The 22,408-nt window shown below is 43.6% G+C and overlaps 2 protein-coding genes across 4 annotated transcripts in view; one reads left to right on the forward strand and one right to left on the reverse strand.

The window, feature by feature from the left end:
* Positions 1 to 1,781, forward strand: part of LOC119450793 (protein SPT2 homolog) — a 52,953-nt gene extending 51,172 nt beyond the window's left edge. For both annotated transcript variants that reach the window (XM_037714292.2, XM_049666245.1), the window contains one exon: positions 203 to 1,781. In XM_037714292.2, the coding sequence (XP_037570220.1) occupies positions 203 to 317 (115 nt within the window). In that variant the 3' untranslated portion in view covers positions 318 to 1,781. The remainder of the gene's footprint in view (positions 1 to 202) is intronic.
* A 6,571-nt stretch (positions 1,782 to 8,352) lies between these two features.
* LOC119450794 (ethanolamine kinase 1-like) overlaps positions 8,353 to 22,408 on the reverse strand; it is a 53,645-nt gene continuing 39,589 nt past the window's right edge. Inside the window, exons 8-10 of one of the 2 annotated variants that reach the window (XR_007466556.1) lie at positions 20,085 to 20,158; positions 17,335 to 18,173; positions 8,353 to 17,296 (exon numbers count right to left, since the gene is read on the reverse strand). Coding sequence is in view for 1 of the 2 variants with exons in the window: in XM_037714293.2 (XP_037570221.1) it covers positions 18,098 to 18,173; positions 20,085 to 20,158 (150 nt within the window). In the remaining variant the exon portion in view is untranslated. Of the gene's footprint in view, positions 18,174 to 20,084; positions 20,159 to 22,408 lie in introns of both variants that reach the window. The other variant, XM_037714293.2, reaches the window with a different exon arrangement.

Genomic DNA, 22,408 nt, shown 5'->3' on the forward strand with positions numbered 1-22,408 from the left:
AGCTTTAATCTGTCATGCCATGTTCATTTTTCATTTTCAAACTCTAGCGTTGTAGTTTGCAGTAGGTCGGATGGCGATGCCTGCCATCACTCCAGACAACTGTCATATATCGGTCACATTTGGCTGTCTTTAGAGATTGCTGTGTATGTCAGCTTTCTTGTTGCATCCTAACTCATACTTTTGTCACCCGCCATCTTCGCAGTGCAAGAATCGGACTCAAGGAGGATCTCGAGGACATGAGGCGCGAGGAAGAAGAGCTGCGGCAGAAGCAGATGCGCAAACTACAGATGATGCGCAAGATGCACCGCAAGTTGTAGAGCCCCCACGCTAATGGCATGCTGGACTCTGTGACTAAAGTGGTGTAAAGAAATGGCCGAGGAACTGTGACCATCCCTCAGAGAAGTGTTCACGTTGTGCTTGCCTCTGCAGTGGAAAGTGTCTCTTTGATGCCATCTGCGTGCTACAGCAGTGACCACTATTTGATGCCGTTGCATTCGCACTGCACTTAATGCAGTTGTTGCAGCCCAACCTGCATCTTTGCGCCCTGCTGGGAGTTCAGGTGAAGTTTTTTTTTCCTGGGGAGTTTTGCTTGGAAATGGTGCTGTTGATGCCAGCTAAAGCAGCAGTCACTACTGGCTCCCATTGGAACTGGATTGAAGGACGCACATTTGAAAAGGACGTGTTTCTGGGTGAAACCTAGAATTTGGGACTGTAGCCAAACAATGTAATGCAAGCCTCACCGAGTGCTATAACTGCCCTGTGGCGTATTGTGTGTATCTGCATCTCTGTTGAGTTGCCCCTTGCATCTGAAAGCCGTTATTGGCACATACTGCCTGTCGCACAATGCTTGCATGCGAATGTGTGCTGCCTCTCCCTACAAGTGAGAACACAATAATCTTAATCGTTGTGGATATGTTCTGGGAGCAACCCACAAGCTTGCTGGCTTGCATGGAGCTTGCATGATACCGAAGCTGTAGGCGGGCACTTCAGCAGGCCCAAGTAACAACCTCAAATGGGCAAACTCGTTCTTCCCACCTGCTGCTGCTGTCGGCTGTTTTACTGCTACGCTTTCAACTGCTCAAGTGTTGCATCACTGCTCGCTGATTGGCTTGGGCACTGGTGCGAGTTTTGAATGGTGCCCTCCAGTGTTTGCTGCAGACGAACATGGCTGTCTTTGTGCATGGCTTGTGTTGTTGGAGAGCTTACTGCACTGAAAGCTTGTGTTTGGTTTGCGACTTAAATTCTGTAGTAGATGGCAGGGTGCTTCACCTGATAATGGCTACTACCATGTCTCATTTCTTTTGGGGGGGGTACCTGTGCTGTGACATAAAAGCTTTCTCTGTTCCCCATGAAGTCCCTTGCCTTTGCACTGCATGTTGCCCCTGTTACGTGCTCACAGATCTGCACTTGCTTCGCCATTGTGCATTACAGCTTGTGGGGAGGGGTTGTATATCAGCAACAAAGTCAAGGAAAAGTGGGCTTTGGTGTCTTATTCTACGGTGAAACAGTGTTGTCGTTCTGTGACACCCTTCACTGTCAACGTAATGCACTGTGGCAAAGCAAATTGTCAAGGAGGCTGTTGTCTCGGGCCTCTTGTATGTTGAATGATGCTGTAATGTGTAGTAGGATGAAGAGAGGTTGGCTGGGCTTTGCAGTTTGTGAAGTCTGTGCTCCGTATATGTGTGAGTGTCGATGGGAGGCTGCAATCGACCCTTGGGGCGTCATATTGACTGCCCCTTGGGTCTAACAAAAAAAATTAATAAAATATTTTTGACAAAGTATTTTGATGTCTGTGCGTGGTAGCTTTCAGCAGTGCAGCGTTTGGGGTTATGTAGCCTCCACTGCCACGTACGAAGATCTACTTTGGACGTGCCCTGGGACAAAGACAGTTCGCGACAGTGTGCTTAAAGGTGTGTAATTGAACAGTGATCAAGCTGAAGACTATGAAAGATGGACTATGGACAATACATTTTGGTCATTGTTGCAGTGTCTGTATGAAAAAGGCCTGCATGCTTATATTTAGCTCCATTATGAGGTTATGCCGCGTGGCAACCCAAGCACAAAAAAGAAATATTAAGGAGGTGCCGTGAAGCTTGCCATATGTGGCCCACAGTACTTCCAACTTTATCATTAGCTGGCTTTTACCATTTCCTGGATTTTTATCATTTACCGGTACAGTGCACCAATTTGTGGTGCACTATGCCATAACTTCACTGTAAGATGCTCAGAACTTCTTTACCAGAACTGGCATTTGCAGGCAACTGTTGATGTGATGTTTTTTGACACACTAGGTACATGAAAGCTTGCTAAGCTTTTTCACAAATTTTCTACATAGGGAACCATTGCTGGCCCGGTGGCACTACAACTGATTCACTGTGTTACTAAATAAAATCTTAAGACTGGGCACTTTGGGCATCATCGAAAATGGGAGATTTCAAGCCACAAGAGATGTGCGCCTCCTGTATCAGAACTCACGAATGCACAAAGCCAAAGTCAGCATACTTATGTTTGAGGCCATTGCTGTTCGACAGCTTACCGTTTTTTCTTTGGAAGCTACTCAATGCTTTTTCCTTGAGACTGGTGACAAAAAGTGGCATTAGGAATCCTCAATGTGTGTTACCAGAAACTGCTTCCTTTGCCTGCTAGATAGTGTTTTACAGCACTCCTTTCTGCTGAGGAAGTTTCAGCACTAGTTTACCATGGTCAGGGGTGGGACTCCTGCGCCAAACTGTGCAAAACACAGAAAATTGACCGAAATTGTGCCACCCTGCACCAAAACGGTTTTGGCATGTGTGCTCCGGCAGTGGCCGCGAACAGCAAGCACATTCGTTCTCTGAAACACCGACTATTACTATACTCCCTCGTGGATGCGCTTCACAACAGCCGCCGCCGACAGACCTCCGAGATCTCGTAAATTAGCCACCGTTGCCGCACTACGCTTTCCTTATGTTTTCGCCATACCCTCCTCCGCTGTCGCTTCATGGTTCCTCTGCACCCTCCTTTCCGCTTTCCTCCTTGCACCTTTTCTCTATCGCTACTTTTTTTCATCCCTCACTGTACTATGCGTTCCCTGTCATCTTCCGCTGGGCTCATTCGCTCGGCTACGAGGTAGGACGCAGACGCTCGCCGCAGGAACGGGCGATAGCAAATTGCGATAGCATCGATTGCGATAGCAAATTAGTAGACAACTATATGAAGCAAGGGTAGTAGATTTATTGACCGTATAAACTATACATTCGCACGCTAAATTAACAAGCATGGCATCACGCGCGCACAAGCAAACATAAACACGTCACTCGATGATCGCAGAAACTCGCTGTCAAAACGCTGGAGTGAGGAAGCGTGCCAGCAGCAGCGAGTGAATTGACCTTGTGCTGCCTCTCGCTTCAATGCCAACTAAGCGGCGAAAACGCTGTGCACACGAAGCTATCGATCAGCACTCGCACTCTGTCCCCATTGCAGATTGCTCTCAAGATAGGGCCTGCCCATACGCAGGGGCCGCTGGAGTGAACGACACCCCCCCCCCCCCCACACACACACACACTCCCTCCCCCTGGTGCCTAGTGTACGACGCTCCCTTCCCGCTTTCCTCCCTTGCGCGTGTGAGATTGAGTCGCAATCATCGGCTCACCCTCGCAAGCTTTCGCTCGCACATGCACCATACGGCGCACGGCGACCGTGTTATCGCTCTGGACTTTATACGGGACATCATGGCGACGGCAACACCAGAAATGCATCTTGAGAGTCCATATAAATGCTATCGCAGCAAAAGCAGATTGGAATAGTTTTATGTTATACCAGCCCAGGGTTGATTGTGGCTCTCTGGGTCTGCGCAGTGACATATGGTGACCCAGAAATTATCTTACAGGGTCGATTGGACAGCATAATGTGAGAACATTTTCTGCTATCATCATAAGCGTCGGCGTAGGAGTATATAGTTTGATCGTAGTGCAACGAATGTTCTCGGCTTTACAGAAAAGCATGCGCCGTGCTGCCTCTCGACCCACTCTTCCATATTTTAGTACATTATAGCTACAAAGTGCGCTTCTATTGTGCGCTTCGTCATGGGTTATTTGGTGTTTCATCGTGGTTTCGAAGTGCGCTACCATATTCCATTATTCCACCAAAGTTCAGATTGGACTGCTCCAAACTGCTTCAAAATGAAATTTTATCTGCTCCAAATTGCTGCAAAATGAAATTTAGTCTGCTCCGAACTGTGTTAAAATGCAATTTTGTCTGCTCCAAACTGCTCCAAAACCCAATTTAACCTGCTCCAAAAATTGCTCCAAAATAACTTTCGGCAGTCCCACTCCTGCATAGTCAGAAATGTCTCTACTGCCTTGGGAAATGCACAGCATCACTGTGTATTCCATCCTTTAACATGAGAGACCAGCATGTGTTGGTTAGGTTTTGTTTGCTTGTCCACACTGTCAAGCCTGTTGGACATCATTCATTGCGCACGGTGATGGTCGTCTTTCAAAAGCATACAAGCAAATCAGGGACTAGAAACTCACATAGAGCTGTTCTATGCCACTGAGCGGGTGCGACGAGCAGATGATGTGGCGCAGTGCTCAATTAAAAGACGTGCTGCACTGGCACCACCTGGGCTAGTGCTGTGTATAATACTTGAATACATAGTAAGGTTTGTATTGCTATTGGTCAGAGAACACCTGTGGAGGCGATGCATGTTATTGTTCTGAAACACAAAAAAAAAAAATGTAGAGTCCCAATTTTCTCAGTGTTTTTTTTTTTTTTTTTTTAGTTCGCTCCACATAAGCCTACATACACACTGTATAAACACAGCCATCTATGCTTACCAGTTGTGAATTCTTTGGGGGAGGGGAATTCCAAGTGACGGGGGCAAACAGCATTGCCTTGGTACTGTCCAGCTACTTGGCACTTGCATATTTTTTAATTTTGGCACAAGTTACGTAGAATGCCCTGTATATGTTGCATAGTGAAGAGGTAAAATAAGGTTTTTACACTTTAAACATAAGCAAATTGGTTGAAAAAGCTCTTGGAGGGTTTTCAAATGAGTGAAGTTTGAAAATAAGCCATATAAAAATCAAAGCAGAATAAAGTCACTTGGTCAAAATAATAGAACACTTAATATATACCTACATACACAAGCGTTTGCGCACTTCGCCCCCATCAAAATGTGGCCGCTGCAGCTGGGCTCAAACCCAGAACATCTAGCTCGGCAGTGAAACGCATAGCACTCCTTTCTGAGACACTAAGCTACTGCAGCAGGTGGGAGCATTTCCTCAGAAAAAGGTCAAATGCGGCAGTGTTAAAAAGATTGTAAAGCAGCAGGAAAAAAATTTTGAAAGAAAAATATAACCAACGATTACGATACTCCCTAATGCGAAATTTGACTGAAGCTCTCTACGTGTTTTCATTTTACGATATATTGCCTGGCGCGAACAATCTGTCTCGTGCGGCATGTTGCAAAGGGAGCGAAGTGTTCCGCGACTGCTTCGCTAATCAGGAGATCGCGAGAGGCAGTGTGTGGGCGCAATTCACAGCAGCCACCGCAGACAGACCTCCGCTCATGTGGAGGTCTGTCTGCGCCAGTCTTTGTTTCCATATATGGTATTGGTGGCATCACCGGTGAACAGACGCACGCTACTCTGGCGCCATCTCATAGCCATCGTCGACGCGGAGCCCATCTCGGGGCACTACGCTTTCCTTCTCGCGCTTTCACTGTACCCTCCTCCTCCGCTTTCTGCCTCATGGTTCCGCTGTACCCACCTCCTCGCGCTCTTTTTGCTATCGCTGTCTTTCATCCCCCGCTGTGCTCCACGTTTGCTTTTTCATCCTTCACTGTGCTCGTTCGCTTGGTTACAAGGAACGCCGACGCTCGCGGCAGGAACAGGCTCCTAAGAGCTGCGCTCTATAAAATGTTGCAGTTTCATCCTGTTGCATGTTCAGTCATCATCAATATGCAAGGAAACAGGAATTTTTTCAAAACAATAACTCGTGATGCACGGGTTCATATCTGGGAACTCGATACATATCAATAAAGTTTCCTGTTGAATTTTTGTATCATCCTTTATGGAGGAGGGCATGTGTGTTTAGCCTCTACAGGCGTCTGAAAAAAAAAAAAGAGGTGTTCCCTTTCATATTGATGACGACTGTACTTGTAGAGCTCTACGCATGCACCCTCATGTGCAAAAGTAACGGACTCTCTCCAGTTTTGACCTCGTTTTTTTAATCAATTGGCAAATAAGTGTTGTCCTTTTTTCAGGATTATGTAACCAATGTGTCAAACGAGTCCCATGTCGTCTGAAAAATCCTGAGAAGGGGCTCTGTTGCCTTGACATGTGCCTGTAAGCTTTCTAGACACATAGAAACTACACTTTGCTAATGAGAACAGTTTCATCACATTGCCTTCTGCAATATTACTGTGTTCTTCACATTAAAATAAGCTGCCCATCGGATGCATACGTCGCACCCTGCTGTCTTGCTAATGCTGGCAGGCCCCTACGTGAAGCACACACACCTTTCTGAAATTTACTAAATTATCTTGCCAACACTGACATGATGTGGTACTGCCATCCATGACCAGTGTATTGAACTGATAAGGCTTCTTCTTCTTTCATATAAAACACATATATATATAAAACATCACACAAAGTATTGTATAATTGCAGATAAAATGTCCAACAGTGAATGCGTTCAGGCAAGCTGAGCTTGTTGCAAGATACTGAAAGGCATAACTGAACACTATACGCCACACCTCCTGCACATTTTCAGCAGTGTAGGTACATGCCAGTTGAAGAGTCATATGTTAGGCTGCTAATTTTACAGCAATATATTGTAGGCTACATCAGAGTGGGATAACCTTCTCTAGCAAATTGCTTTGATTTAGTGTTTACAAAAAATCTGTTGTTGGCCTAGATGCCCACCAGTCATGCAGTGATGAGTGAGTGAAATAACTTTATTGAGGTCCAGAGAAGACGCAGGGGACACCCCGCGCCACCCGGCTAGTCCCACGTAGGGACTGGCAAGCCGAGCTTGACGGCCCGATCGCGGGCACTCTGGACGGCCCGATCTGATCTGAATTGTTGAACAATTCAGATCATGTTATATCTTTAAATACACATTTTCCTAGCATGCAGTGATGCTAGGAAAATGTGTATTTAAAGATATAACATGATCTGAATTGTTCAACAATAAGGGATGTTCACTCCTTTGAGTACTGATTAACTGTTCACTCTGTTCACACCTTTGGCTCATGGCTTCCTAGGCAATAGTAAAATAAATTTGTCATACGACAGCATCGTCTGTTGGAAATAGAAGTATATTCAGCACACTAAAACATTTGTAAAGAAGTGTCCAGATGCTGCCAAGCAAATGTCCCCGAGAAGAGTTAAATGTATTTTGTCTTCTGTTTCCCTTTTGCGAAATATCACTGCAAATAACTCCAACATCCCAGAATAACTGGGCTGCTATGGTCATTTGAGCTGCCATTATAATTTGAGGCACTTAAATGCAGTGGCCCTTGTATGGAAAGTTCACTCGACTGCACTTGCGTGTCCAAACAGAGTTTGGCAGCAGCAGTGTTACTATTAAAGAAAGCAGCAGCTCGTAACAAGTGGGATGAGTCCTCGACCTTTCTATCAATGAGCAATACTCTATTTACCAAGCTGAATTTCCTTCAGTGCCCTTGAGACTTCGACCCGACAGCCTTAATTGGTGGTGTTGACCCAAGTGACTGCCGGACAAAGACAAGATTATCCAGGACATTCTAGCTCTTATCGACCAGGCAAGACTTCAGGACGCTATCTGAATGAGTATCCCCTCATCCTTACAAACCCAACTCCCCCACCCCTCAATCCACGGATGACTCTAGTCAAGAGTGGACGTCGTATCTAATATTTCAATAAGTGCATCTCATCTCTCCTTTCCAAGAAAGTAGGATTTCTTTTCTCTTTAGCAGTAGTGCGGTTGTCCTCATTGTAAGGACAGTATGCGTGGAAGCCATTTTATCAACATCTTCGGCATTCCTTAATGCTGTTCTCCTTGTTGAAATGTTAGCTCCAGCCTCTGACATCTCTTGTTCAACCACTGTGATAGAACAAAACAGGTGGTATAGCATCTATTTTGATTAATAATCCTGCCCCCTTCTGGCTGGAGCTTTTTATTGGTGCATGCTGAAAACTGAACACATGGGCAGTTTTCTGCCCTGCACATTTCGAAATGCAGCTACTGCAGCCAAGATCCCACAGCATTGTGTTCAGCGAGTCAGCAAAAACCCTGCACAGAGGCCTACCACCACTGCATTGTGGTAGCAAAGTAAAACACAGATTGTGCCATGGTGCTAGCAAAATAAAACAAGTGTCGAGACACTCAGTGTTTGCTTGAATGCGTTTAATGCTGTCAATAAGAACCCGTGTACACAACAGGCAGCCCGCAGGCTTCGGTAAAGAGGACAGAGAGGTCATCACAAAAACAGGTCACTGTCACATGCAAAGCCCGCTGGACACGTGAACAGACCACAAGCTCGGTTTCTCTCAGTCATCAATAGCAGTAAGGTGAAAAAAAAAAGAAGTCATTCTGGAAAAAATTCACAATTAGTATAGGGAACTTGTGGCAAGTGCAGCATGAAGGAAGTGCAAGAAGCGACTGTGCAACATCACTTCATGCGCTTCACTTACAACATCACCCTGCTCAACAGTGCCAGCTCCAAAGACATTCCTTGCAATAGACAACACTGCTCCAAAATAATTCGACCTGGACAACTTTTCTTTCTACAACATCAGAGTGTTCCTGAGGCACTAGTCAACAACGAGGCTGCACAACCGAGACCTTTGGTCTAGCCAGTCTTGATTTTCCCTCCAAAAGATACATCCATTCTTTTTTTAGAGGGTGGGACGACAGTTCACAGACCACAGGAACTAAGAAGCTGCTGCACTTTCTTGCATCTAAGCCACAGGTGTAAAGGAAACCACACTTTTTAATCTGTAAGCTGCATGCTTTGGGTGCAAGAAAATTCAGTCTTGTTTTGGTGTCTCCAGTGATTCATAAACTTTTTTTTTGTTTTTCATCATAGCACGGTGCATTTCACATTTAATCGGAACGCTCAGTATGTAAGGAGATGAAACCAACTTTTACATTTTGGTTGTTTCTGTGGAGAAGGTGGCTAAAATTGGCTACCAAGCATCCTGGCTAGAACCTTCCGGGCCTCAGTGACTGGTCTGAGATGTCATTTGGACTACAGCACTGACCCAGCGTCATTTTCAGCTGTGACATGAACCGCACGTGGCCAGACACACGTATAGCCTTTGAAAGAAAAAAATATGGCTAGGCCTATCTCGTGCAGAAAAATATCTGGCAGAGGGTCAGGCAAATGCACAGAGGCCTAACAAAGTTCTGAAAATGGACGATAGCAAGATTCAAGACAGCAGAACAATAAGGAATGCACTCAAACTTATTCAGCCAGAAATATATTTACATGCTGTACATTCACACTGCAATGTGCGCATGTGCTGTGCGTATGTCTTTGTGTACGTGTGTGTATATATATGTGCTTGCTTCTAGCCGGGCGATCCTCAAGTGCTCTTTCTCGAAGCGTGCTTAAAGAAGACCAAACCGACGTCAGTGTTGCTGACCGGGCTCTTAGTAAGTCTTTTGCAAATGTGCCGCTGCCGACCAGCAGCAAACAGTTATGGATCATGTCCGTAATTCACACAACCCTGTAAACAGCCCATGTACCCAAATTATTCTGGCTGCTGCAGTCCATTCGTACAACCATAATAAAATTGACACCGTGGACAAAATCCTCCCCTCTTGCAACCTTAAAAATATGTACAGCGCATAAGGGTGTCCATTCATTTTCTAAACCAACAGAATCGCAACAACTCCTCTGCGACGTCCAGTATGTATTTTCTCATTTACAGTTCGACCTCACAATAAACTCAGCACATGCGCACAGTTTATACTGGCACTGATCATCACCTCACTGCAATGCCAAACACTTGCAAGTGTTCATTATGCACACACTAACAATGTTTCAGAAGGTTGCCACATTTTTGTTGGCATGCACGAAATAAGACACTGCAGGGTAACAGCTAAAAGAGCGAAGGCTGTATGGTGACCTGTGTATTTATTCTAACAACTCTAAAGAAAGAAGGATGGCAAAGGATGCATACGAATGTTTTTTCATTTTCACAGAATGAACAAGACTATCACGGATGCCAATATTGTAGACAAAGATTCCACCGTGTTGTGTAATTTGAGCAAAACAAAAGAAGCAGCATGCATTAAATCTCTTTTAGAATAAAAATGCATGAATGAAAACTGCTGCTTTTTCGACAACAAAGATGCAGAAAACACTGGAAGAAGACACAGCTAGCAAACACTAATTTTACTCAATCACAAGGTCATTATATATGTGCAAATTTCAGAATATCTTGATGCCATGATTGTCTCTTGCTTTTTGTATGCGCGTTTTCTCCATTCTTTACACTTGTGATGCCTTGGTGTGCCGTGCATACAAAGTCAAAACTCAGTACAAAGAACACGGATATAACGAAGTAAATCTAAAATGCTCTTCACTGATATCAACGTGTAATGAATATAAGCTAATAATGGTGAATGAATCTAACGAAGGTATTTCCATGTGACTTCCTATGAGGTTTGAGTGTATCCCATGACCGAGTAAAATAAGCAGTCGCTAGGCATTTTTTTTGTTTACTGTGTCTTTGGCATTCAAGAAGTGGCAAGTTTCAATCGACAGAATCAACAATTCAACGACGAAAACATTTCCAAGCACAATTTAAGTTTACTCCCCTACAACCTACATAATGTGTTCCTCCCCCTCAACTGCAGCGGTGCGGTTTTTAATCCATTGAGAAATTTATTCAATTTGAATAATGACGTACAGCATTTACTAAACTGGCTCCATGCGGACTCAACTGAATTGACTAAATCAGCTCATTTCTATGGCAAGTCGCAGTGCGGGACAAAAGCAGGCCATTAGCTGTTGCCCACAAATGGCGTTCCTACAAACACAGCAGCATTGCTAGGATTGTGTCAGGGTTGCCTCAGGGTTGTGTGGACAACGGGCATAGTCCGTGCAAGCTGATGTCATAAATTAGACACTGACTGGTGCGCACCGACAATCAAACGTGTCTGCTGCAATCACGTGAACAACTTCACATAGACAGCACTCTTGAGGCAGTTTTTCAACAAAAACTGCCCTGTGCTTCCATGCAACTCTAATATACTTAACACAAGCTCCTCTTGGCTAAATTTAAGCGTAACCGAGCATTTCAAGCTTCCAGGGATTTTGGCAGCTCAGTGGTTAAATCAGCAAGAATGCTTCAGCTGGGTTTTCAACCAAACACAAGGCACGCTTTCACACTCTGAACTTTCTTACACTCAATGCATTTATTTCCATTTGCTTTGACAAGTCTAGGAGGCGAACAAGAGTTTGGGACTGCGAAGCTTTTCCAATGCAATGTTACTTGCGGCAGGACCATGAGTGGGTGTCACTATCGACTTTCTTCCTGTTATATGTACACTGCCCAATTGTGCAGTGCTGTTGCATATGAGCTGTCCTGTGAATTTGGTTTTTATATCTGTAAACAAAGCCTGGAGAGGCTCCTTTTTATGAAGCAGTATGACAGACATGAACTACTAAAGGAAACGCCCGTCTTGTTCTCTTGCCCGTGACTGAAACAGTTACCCTGGGTGCAACAAGTCACGAGTTTTGTGTTGAAATGCCTGTGCTTCACTCTAATGAGCCTCCAGTATAGTAGGGAAAAAACAAAAGAAACCTTTGGTGTCAACAAGGCTGTTTGAAATAGGCAAGATGTCTGTTGATGGAAGTGTGGCATCACTGGCCACAAAATGCCACCGAGTTCCGCGGTGCTTCTCAATAATTGTGACTAGCTAAAGGAGTGAATGTGCGCCCTTGCTGGAGCACTCTTTGGTTTTTCTTCTTGGGACTGATAGAATGCTGCTTCTTTCACAAGGAGCTCTGCACTCAATAAACATGCTTCAGTTGTGATAAATGCAACTTCCCATCTTTCAGTGACGTTTGTACATTGCAGCTTGCAACAACTGCCATTACGCACCTCGGTGCAGCACAACCTTGCTATCATCGCAGGAAAACAGCTAGACCTTAAAAGGAGGCTCTGAAACACCGTCGTCCGCCCATTTCCCATGTTTCAGTTGAACTGGGAAGGGAAAAGCCACCACTAGCTGAATCCCTTTAATGGGAATATAATACCATACAGGATCATGTAATATATTGGCCATAATTTTTTTTTCTAGCATTTTCGATGACAATTAAGAGAAATTATATTTTCTTCAATATGTCTTCTATTGAAGGTCAACTTATCTAAAGCTACTGTTTGAACACACACAGGCTGCGATTGACAGCACTGGCAAGTACAAACTAGATGAAAATAAGACTATGGCTATGGCTTGAAATGGTTAAGCTGGGTTCGCTGGTCCTGTCAGACCAAGGTGTCTTCTTTCACAATGTGAACTTACCAGTGCAGCTAATACACAAGTAAAGCCTGTTTCACATGGTCTAATTTTGCCTGCAATTTTGTACTTGTGAATTGAATGATGCAACGAATGTGCCATGGGGGACCCCTTCGGGCAAAGTACTGAAGTTCGCTGCGCACATGCAGCGTGAATCAGGAACCAATAACAATATGGATTGTCAGACACGTCACTGTTGCTTGCCTGCTTATTTCTTGCTTTGGTAAAGTAACGAGCTTCGAACGTGAAAAACTTTTCACAAAAAACGGTTCCTGGTTTACTTTAATTTGTTTTTACCAAAGCGGACTGAACAAGCCTGTGCCAAGAATAATTCAGACTCCCACGAGGTGCTCGCAAATGTGAAAATCACAACTGCAGAGATTGGTGCACATGTAACTGCAAGAAATGCAGCGCAAGATTGCAGCATGCAAAACAGGCTTAAGATTAAGGATCCAAAGATGTCTTTTCAAGGAACTTTACATTCTCTGTTTTTTACATTTACAGCTGCGGCACTGTACATACCTATATTACTTAACTCACAAGAGTTTCAATACAATGTAAAAAAGAAAAAAGAAAAAAAGTTGCACAGTTTGTACTTGAGAGTGCAACTACCTTGGTTTGTCGCATGCACAGTATGGTCCACTCTTAAAGGAAACACATTTGCGTGATCATATGTGTATTACAACTGCTGCTAATTAACTTAATGGGAAATGTGAGGTATTCGTGCATACAAATAAAGCACAGCAAACCAGGCCATTTGGAATGCTTCCATTCTGAGCAGCACACAAAATGAATGCATACAAATGTAGTCTGCAGGCCTTCCCATTGTATAATCGATGGTGAAGCACTAACTGGGAGAGTAGACCGTGGTGCACTGCTTTAAAGTCTGTTCTTGCCACATCCAGAGCATATGCATAACGGGAGAAGGAACAACTTTGGCGATCAAGAAGGTGCTGTGCAGACAAAAGGTGTTTCAGAACCTCTTCAGGACACACCGTGCAAGCACTTTCTCATGCAGTGAATGCACAAACCATGAAATGCAGCCATTCTTGCTATCATAATAGGCTCCACAACATAGTATCAAGTCCCCTTCATGCACAGCCGATTATTCTCGGCTAAAAAAAATGCACTCTGTTCGAAGCCCACTGAGTAGACAGAACAGCCTGTTGAGCAATACACAGTGCTCACATCCCAGTCTGATGACATGAATGGCGTGATATGGTTACCTTTCGTTACAATTTGAGGGCCGTAAACTTGCAAAAACATAGAACCATGCTACACTTATGACCACAGCCCATGCTTCTTCTCAAAAAAAAGACAAGTATCGTGAACCCCTTTTGCGACACCTTACAGTCACCCTTCAGTACACATGGCCACAGGTTAAGTACGGGCGACGAAAAAAATAATGTGCGCTGGCATCAGCAAAAATCTCGCTTGACTACATGCACACTCTTTGAGCTTTCAGGAAATTCTGCTGCTGGGTCGATAACTAACCGCTGCACTATTGATCAACCACTTTCAGCAATGCTTTATCTTTTGTACTGGCACTGCTATGATCATCCCGAAGCGTCACTGCATTGGAATTTATTTGCTTCAGTCAGGACATACATTGGCATTGCTTGTCATGTCAATGCACTCGACGATTGTTACTTACAAAAATATTAAAAATGCAAGTTGCTCACCCTCCTCAAATTGTCATGTCATGCCTGCTTTTGCTTCTGTGCCCAATCACTGCCACGCAAGCAATACAGAACATTGCTTGCACGTTTACAGCGCGCACAATTTCCTGGCTTGTACGTTAGCAGGGGAGAACACTGAAAATGCCCCACTCACACAGTACGATTTCGATCATGCATTTTTTGCATAACATGCATTTTGTTGCATTTAAAAATTCTGAGTGCATCAAAAAGATTCAAGCTTCTCTTCTGATTGGGGTTGATCAAGAATACAGCCTTCTGGAGTGAACTGAACTCAGATAATCTTGTCCCTACCTTTGTACCTTCAACACTGCAGTATACAAAAAATGTACTGGCATTTAAAAAATAAGAAAGAGAAAGAAAAACTTTGCTTAACAAAATAACATTTACTGCAAACTTGTTTCAAGCACTGATCTAAGTCAATTCAGCACTGCCTCTGAATGCAGCGACGATGAGGTCTGCACAGTCTATTATTCAATGTAAAGGAATGTACACAACACACACTTCTGATCCAACCATTTTACATGTACTCCGTGCATCCAGTAACTAAAGCCAAAAATCAAACCAATAGCGAAATACAAAAGAAGAAAAAGAAACCTCGAACAGCTAAAAACTATTTACAGCTGAGCACATATCCAATACATTTTTCTTTCCTAAGTGGCATACACTGTTGCCATAATCCACAAACTCACACTTTCACCCCCAAAGACAACTGCAATAGCCTGTCATGCTCAGCAGTGGCAATCAAAAGAAAATGCATCAAGACATTTCCATAACAAATTCCATAAAAGGAACAATATAACAATAAAAATGATCAATACAACAACAACTAATATTTAAAAAGGAGGCCAACGCAGTAACAGCAGCCAACAGAGGCTAATTTAAGCTTATCAAGAAACCGTGATGCCCCCAGATGCAAAGTCTTTACAAAGTTACAGTGACAAACACTGCACATGATAATGTTCTCATCAGCAAAGCTCAAAAGCTCCAATAAAAAAAAAAAGGGCAATTCTCTGAGAGCAAACAATAAAGTGCAGTCACTGACACAAGCTCATTTACTGGCAGTAGAGCCAACTTGTGACAAGAGCCACATCTTTGAGTGTTCGTATCGCACACAGAGATCAAAATTTATATTGTGTTTTTCTTGTAAATATGCCACACACACTCAGTGCATGCAACAGACTACATATAAATGTTACACCAAAGTACACAGAAATAGTCACCTTTGAAATGTGGTTTTGCTTTTGTTCTATGTTCTTTTCATCACCTAGCGCATTCAAAGTCAAGATGACACGGACAAGGCATTGTGCGATGAAGATGCTTCTGCTTCAAAGTACTGTGTGATCGATGCACGAAGCTGTATTTTCAATTCATGGCTTCAGCTGGTACTTCTCTGCACAACAAAATGCGTACGAACATGTATTGTAGCAGTGCCGGAAATTTGGTACCACGACGACAATTTCTCCCGACCAGGCTGCGAATGCATCCAACAATGATGCAACGTCAAAATAAAGAATAAAAGCTTTCTCGCCCACAAGGCTGCTCTGTCACGTGTGGTTCCCCTGCTTCGCCAATCAACATGCGTCGACAGTGATGCCCCCGAGAGTGATTGAAATGCGTTCGATAACGTGTTACATGGAACCTGCAACTGCAGGTTGTAGAAGCTGAAACTGCGTCATAGAAAATAGTTTGGCAATAAAAAGATACAGCGCATGCACAATGCCAATATTTGTGCATATACAAGGCAAGCTTTTTCTTTTTTTTCTTGTAGTCGTGCAGCAACATGTGGCAGTGTCATATTCCGGTATAGAGTTATTAGTTTTGTTTTTGTTTTCTTTTCTGTAGTGCTGTAATAATACCTGACAGTGTCATGTTTCGTTATATAGTTGTAAAATGCTTATTTTATTTTTTTTCAATTTTCTTTTCTTGTTTAAATGTTCTGAAATATATACGAGGTCTGTCCAGAAAGCTTGTGAACTTGAAATTATAAACTGTTTGCGAAAACCTAGGAATTTGAAAAATTCCATTTCTTTTCACATATATGATGGCTAACTGTATTAAGTGGGGACAGTGCTTCACTGCTACGGGAAATTTCATTAGAGTCAGCTGGATTTCGTGCCGACTTCTAGAAAAAGTTTGTGCCCAACAACACTCACAGAACTGACAGAAGAACGCCTCAACGGTCTTCCTTAAACCGCTTTGCCTCTAACAGAAATATGGGATTCTTGTGTTGGTGCTTCCTGCACTTTCTCACTCCTGTCTTCCCTTAAGATAAATGCCCGAGTGGTGTCATGCCTCTCCTTATTATTCAAAGTTTTGAACTAAGTTACCTACAAATCCCCTGCTTCTCAAACTTGGCCGTTTCAGCCAAGCGAAGAAAAAGAAAGCATAATCGGCATGTGTTAACACGTGTGAACACAATGTAACAACAAACGGTCATATGCTCATCGAGGTCTATACGAGGCAAACCAACATCCAACTTGCTGCATAACAAAAAAAAAGTTAACAACTTTCCCAGACGAATCTTGTACACTAAAATATGCAGTACATAGCTTTCCTGAAACAAGCAGAGGTAGTATTTCTATCATTTCTTGAAAAAAAAAAAAAAACCAAAGACGCCTTCCTGAGATTTTGATGCAACTGTTATCACTGAATACACGATGCGATATAGCATAGGTACAGTTTTGTGGCTTTGGTCGCAGTAACATTTTCAGACTAAGTGACACTTGTAAACAGAAATCTCCAAAAATTACAGTAATCAAAAATACCTGTCTCTGCACATGGTTCACTTCTAAAAAAGCTGCGCGTATGGATATAGAGATTTACATACGTCTAACATCTAGACTACCCAGTAACTGACCAGATCACGAAACTGCCAGCTCGTTGCCTTTTAAATTTAAGTGAGAAAGGAATATAGCCTAACCATTGACATATCACATTTAGGACATTTTTTTCCCCCACATAATTCGGTTAGCTGCAGATAATTCAACGACATAACCACCTCTGAGATAGGCAACTACAAATCTTGGGGGCTAAGAATTTACTTTGTCATGCTCATGACTGATAAAATGCTCCCAAAAAGGTCTCCAAATCACCATGCACTGACTAATCCGCCTGACTAATCAGGCGGTGGAGACACCATACTGCTTCAATGCGAGATCTCAAACAAGACAGTTTTGTTTCGTTTTGTCTCATTTGTTTTTCCTGCAGTAGTTAACACACGTCAAACTGTCAAACTTTCTTTTTCTTTTAATTGTGCGGGAAGGACTTCTCAAAGACAACTACAACTTCTGACTAGCGTCTTAGCGAGCTGCACCGATCAGCAGTAAATGACCGACTTCCAGCAGTACAACTCGACCGTCCAGTTTTTCCCGTAAATCTGACAGCCAGTCTGCCACGAATGGCTCAAGAGCAACGAAGAAAAGGAGGCCTACAAACTCACAAAGCTGTAACAAACACGCTAAAGTGTGGAAGGCTGTGGAACTTGGCTCAACAGTTACACAGCTTCACCACGTGTCTCCCTTCGTAAAAACAAGTACTCGCAGCCGGTAGCAAGACACGCAGCATGTGGCTTGCGTAAGGCACTGGAAAAGCCAGTCCGAAGAAAGACAACTCACGCGAGAAAACTTAAATACAAATGGGGTGTAGCAAAAATATCAGATACACTCTTTGCCCGTCGTTGCAGGCCGAAGAAAACGCACAATCCTCCGCAGTGAACCAAATGTTCAAACACGCACAAGTGGCTGGGGCAGGCACCCTAGACGAGCAGTGGGGCCCGGCCACAAACGAGACCGGATCGTGAGATCGAGCTCATTCTCTGTGGTAGCCGAGGTAGGTTCGGAGGTCGCGTTGTGGGCAAACTCCGTCGGTGGCAATGGGCACTTCAGCCCGGATGGCCACTCCTAGGAGGGTGGCAACGTCATGTCCAAGAACTCGGCCTTATGCCTCTTGTACATGTCAAGCCGCTCCATGGCAAACCTAGGCAAAGCAAAGCAGACGACGTACAGTCAAAAATGCAAGATCGGTTCACACCAGTACTCTGCCCGTTTACTTTTGCAAAGGTACATACGACTGTGAGCAGACATTTCATTGACCATGAGTGGTGCAAAAAAGGTTGTTGTCTTGCTGTACAGACTTGCGACCTGAAATTGACTTTTCACCAATGTGCGTGTACATCCGGTTTTCCGCACGCTCAAAGCATAACTGCTGCTCTCCGCTGAAGTGCGCTGCGGTGTTACGGCATGCCGCGGTGTTGCACCATCTAAAGGCAACCCCCCCTTTACGCTAATTTTTTTTGGTGGCACTAGATCGCACGAAGACATGGTACACACATGTCCTTCCAAATTTTGGTTATTGGTGCTGCTGCAGTTAAATGTAACCTTCTCAGTGGCTATCACGGCCTGCTGCTCGGCACAAGGTTGTGGTTTTCATTCTTGGACACCAGGGCCACATTCTAACGGGGGGAAGAATGCAAACACACACGGTGTTCTCAATAATTGTAAAGACCTAGGTCCAGAACCCTGCTGTAATCCAGAACCCGGATGTACCGTGTTCCTTGTGGTGCCTGTGCCACTCTGGATTTTAAACCCCACAAATCAATCAAATTGGATGTCACCTTTAGAAATCGATACAGTTGCCATCTGATTATTCGGACAGCTTTATGGCACTGCCACTCATTCCACAGACATAATTTATCAAAATGATTGAAATTTCGAACACATTACACTGTGCCGTTCGGTAATTCGGACTTCACCTGAACGATCACATGCTAATTCTGCCACAAATTCTAGCAGAAAAAGCTTTTTTCTTTTGTTATTGTTGTTGTTATTATTATTATTATTATTATTATTATTATTATTATTATTATTATTATTTATTTATTTATTTATCCCCCGTATGTCACAGGTTCTGTTTCAAAACTGAAAATAGTGACGTCACAAGATAAGCCAAGCCAATCTTCCAAGATGTAAAAGCTACATTTACGGTTAGTTGTGTGCATTCTGCACTTACAATATTTGTTCCTCGACGTGTGAATAACAACACGGTGCCAGGTGACTTCTTTCGCTGCTATAAATAATTTCTTGTCTCTCGGAATCATTAAGCAGCTTCAAATGGCGCCAACTCCACCTTAGAAATGAGGCCGGTTATAAGCCAACCTCGCCCCTAAATGACTACGGAAAAGAAATGATTTGGCTATCAGCACACTGCTGTTCAGGATTTCAGGAGATGAGAATTTAGTGCATACATTGATTGTACTTTCAGCTATCTGTAGCGACAGCAAGATAATGGTGGAAATAGACTGGCCAGGTTACGTACGAGCATTTACAGGTATGTATACAGGAACATGATGCCAAGCTTTTCTGGCTGCCTGCTGAATAAAGACTTGTTTGATAAACTTTTTAGAGCGCTAACAAGAGACAAGGCACAAAAGGAAGGTCAAGCACAGGACAGGCGCTAAGTCTACGCAAAAGAGTTTAGATGCCTCGACACGCATATAAATTAGTCAGCCATTTCTTATACATTGTCTTTATCATGCGTTTTTTTTCCTCATGGTGCTTTTCTTCATTTTCATGTGCCTTTTTCATATATATTTCATGACGACAGTGTGGAATAAACAGTTGAAAGTAGCGCCTGTCCCTGTGTTTGACCTTCCTTTCGTGCCTTGTCTCTTGTTTGCGCTCTAAAAAATGTATCAAGTATGCACCAACTAGGCTCACAGAAAGTTCTTCAAAGACTTATTCTTTAGCGGATCCATTATTCTGGAATCTCGATTGTTTGGCCTTTTAGGCAGTCCCCGACACGACCGAATTATCGGTCGGCAACTGCATAGGCATAAGCATGTCGCAGCACAACAGGAGAGCGTCAAACTACACATGAAGAGGGCCTCACTGGAGGAAGTCAAACTTGATGGTGGAATGCGCGGCCTGGATGAGCGCCCACAGGCACCAGAGCATACACGAGGCCTGGAAAGGGACGGAGAACATTCGTGTTGGAAGACAGCCTCTTTCACACAAAACAGTGTTACACAAAATAAGTAGAGAACAGAAGAAGCTGCAAAAGTGTGGCACGACTTGCCACACACACCTGCGTCAACCCTCACCCTTCATTTATTTACTTATCACAGCAGCCATAGAGCCAACGAGGCATTATACGAATATGAAATTATAGGACATGTATAAGTAGCACATGCACATCAAAAGCAAGTGCTAATACTGAAATAAAAAAAAATATCACATCAAAAAGCGGAATTGAAAAAAAGAAAAAACAAATTATATCAGCACTAAATAAAAACCATCAAATGCTGGATTTGAAAAACAAAACCAATTCCAGTAAAGAGGAAAAAACATTCGTTACAAGTAGTGGTGGCAACACAGTCGGGTAAGCAACTCTGTTTTGAAATTGTGTGTGGCAAAAAAAAAAAAAAAGAGTTTCTAAATGTGTCAGTTCTGCAATTCTAATTTCTCACCTTATTCAGCTTATGAGAAAGATGGGGGGCTGAGCTCAGTGGAAGCGAAAAATTTTTAGAAACAGAATATCTAGCAAAATATATAGCAAATACGAGAAATTTATAAACCAGGTGCTTAGCATCCAAGCAATTTTTTAACAAAAATTCAGGGGGCTTCACAATTGCTTGTACAGGGAAATTGAGCATTGTTGACTCTAAGAAGCAGCAATCATCTCGTGCAAGCTGTATACCATTTTTCTATTGGATATACAGCTAGGGTTCAGCGTTTTTGGTTCTAACAACAAATAAATAATAATAATAAATAAATATAAAACAAAAAAGAAAGAAAAATAAAAATGAAAAAATTGTATGCAGACATTTCTTTTTCAGAAATTAGGTTTTAACCAAAGAGAGTCCGCAGCAAATTTACCAGAGAGCTAAGAAGGCGATTGGCTTCTGGCTGTGAACCTGTGTGTGCTCCGATTCAAGGAGCCTAGCGTGGTCAGTCACCTGCAGCCTATGCAATCCCTACTTCTTGAAGTGACAGCTTTTTTATTGCGATAGCAATTATATGGACACTCAAAAGCAGATTTCTGCCGTCGGCGTCGCCGTGAGGTTCCGTATGACGTCAATGAAGATGAAATAGTCGCCGCGCGCCGAACGCTGTATGTGCGAGTGAACGGGCGCGAGCGACACGCGCTTTCACGGGGAGTGAACGCACGGTGGAGAACAAACGCGCGTTCTGCGCTGTGCTCCCTTAAGGGCTGCAGAAGTAGGCGTCTCTTTCCTCCTCTACAATCACCATATATGTAGAGCAAACGTGCCTTCTTCCGACGCGTGACAGGCCGTGGGAGAGGGGGGGGGGGAGGGAGGGAGACCCTCGCACTACCGGTGCTTAACGTCAGCTTCTGAAAAAAAGATGTGTGTGTATTGCTCGTGATTGCGCATAAGAGGTCCCTGCTCCTAGCATTATTCTTGCATCAAACTTAGCAGCAAGCACCAACCCAAAAGCTCACGTCTGCCCCTGAAGGAAGCCGCAAATGATCTGTCTGTAATTACTGAACGTGCAATGGAATTTGTGTTGTGAACGTTAATCTTATCGCCAGCCTGGTTCGTCCGTCTCGGCGCGTGTGCTGTAATTATTCATAGAAGTGCTGTCTGAATATTTCGAAAGGCGTAAAAGCCGACACCACATTTTTTTAGGAGCTGGAGTCACTTGTGTACGTAGTATCGTATCATTCTGACAGACATGGGCGTCGTCTACTTTCTCGTCCTGTTTCTCACGCTGTTTGTTAGTGTGCTGTGAATCTGTATCAAGAAGCTTAAGTTAATATGCTGCAGTACGTAGCGCAGCCGCATAGCCCCACAGCTAACATTAAAATACCTTGTTAGGAGTACGTTTCTTTAAGGACGTTTGTTCCCTAACTGTGGAATTCTGCAAAAGTGATAACGAAGCCTGTCACTTCCACAACATTGTGTCAATGCTAACCGATAAGCTAGTCGTATGTTTTTCACGTACTGCTCGCAGCAAATGGCCACTTTTCATGAGAGACAAAACAATTGAAGCCCGATGCAGCGAGCATACCAAGTTTGCCCGTCCAACCATATAATGTCCGCCTATTCAACAAGCGGGAGGCAGGGTTAGTATCAGTGCTTCACAGAGCGAAAAAAAAAGAAAGAAAGCCGGATGGGCCAGCGCTTGCTAGCGCTGGGGCGGAGAAGTAGCAGACGACGCAGGGCACGCACCACCCAAATGAATCTATGCGCA

Source organism: Dermacentor silvarum, chromosome 4 (assembly GCF_013339745.2).
Source record: "Dermacentor silvarum isolate Dsil-2018 chromosome 4, BIME_Dsil_1.4, whole genome shotgun sequence".
Taxonomy (NCBI): domain Eukaryota; kingdom Metazoa; phylum Arthropoda; class Arachnida; order Ixodida; family Ixodidae; genus Dermacentor; species Dermacentor silvarum.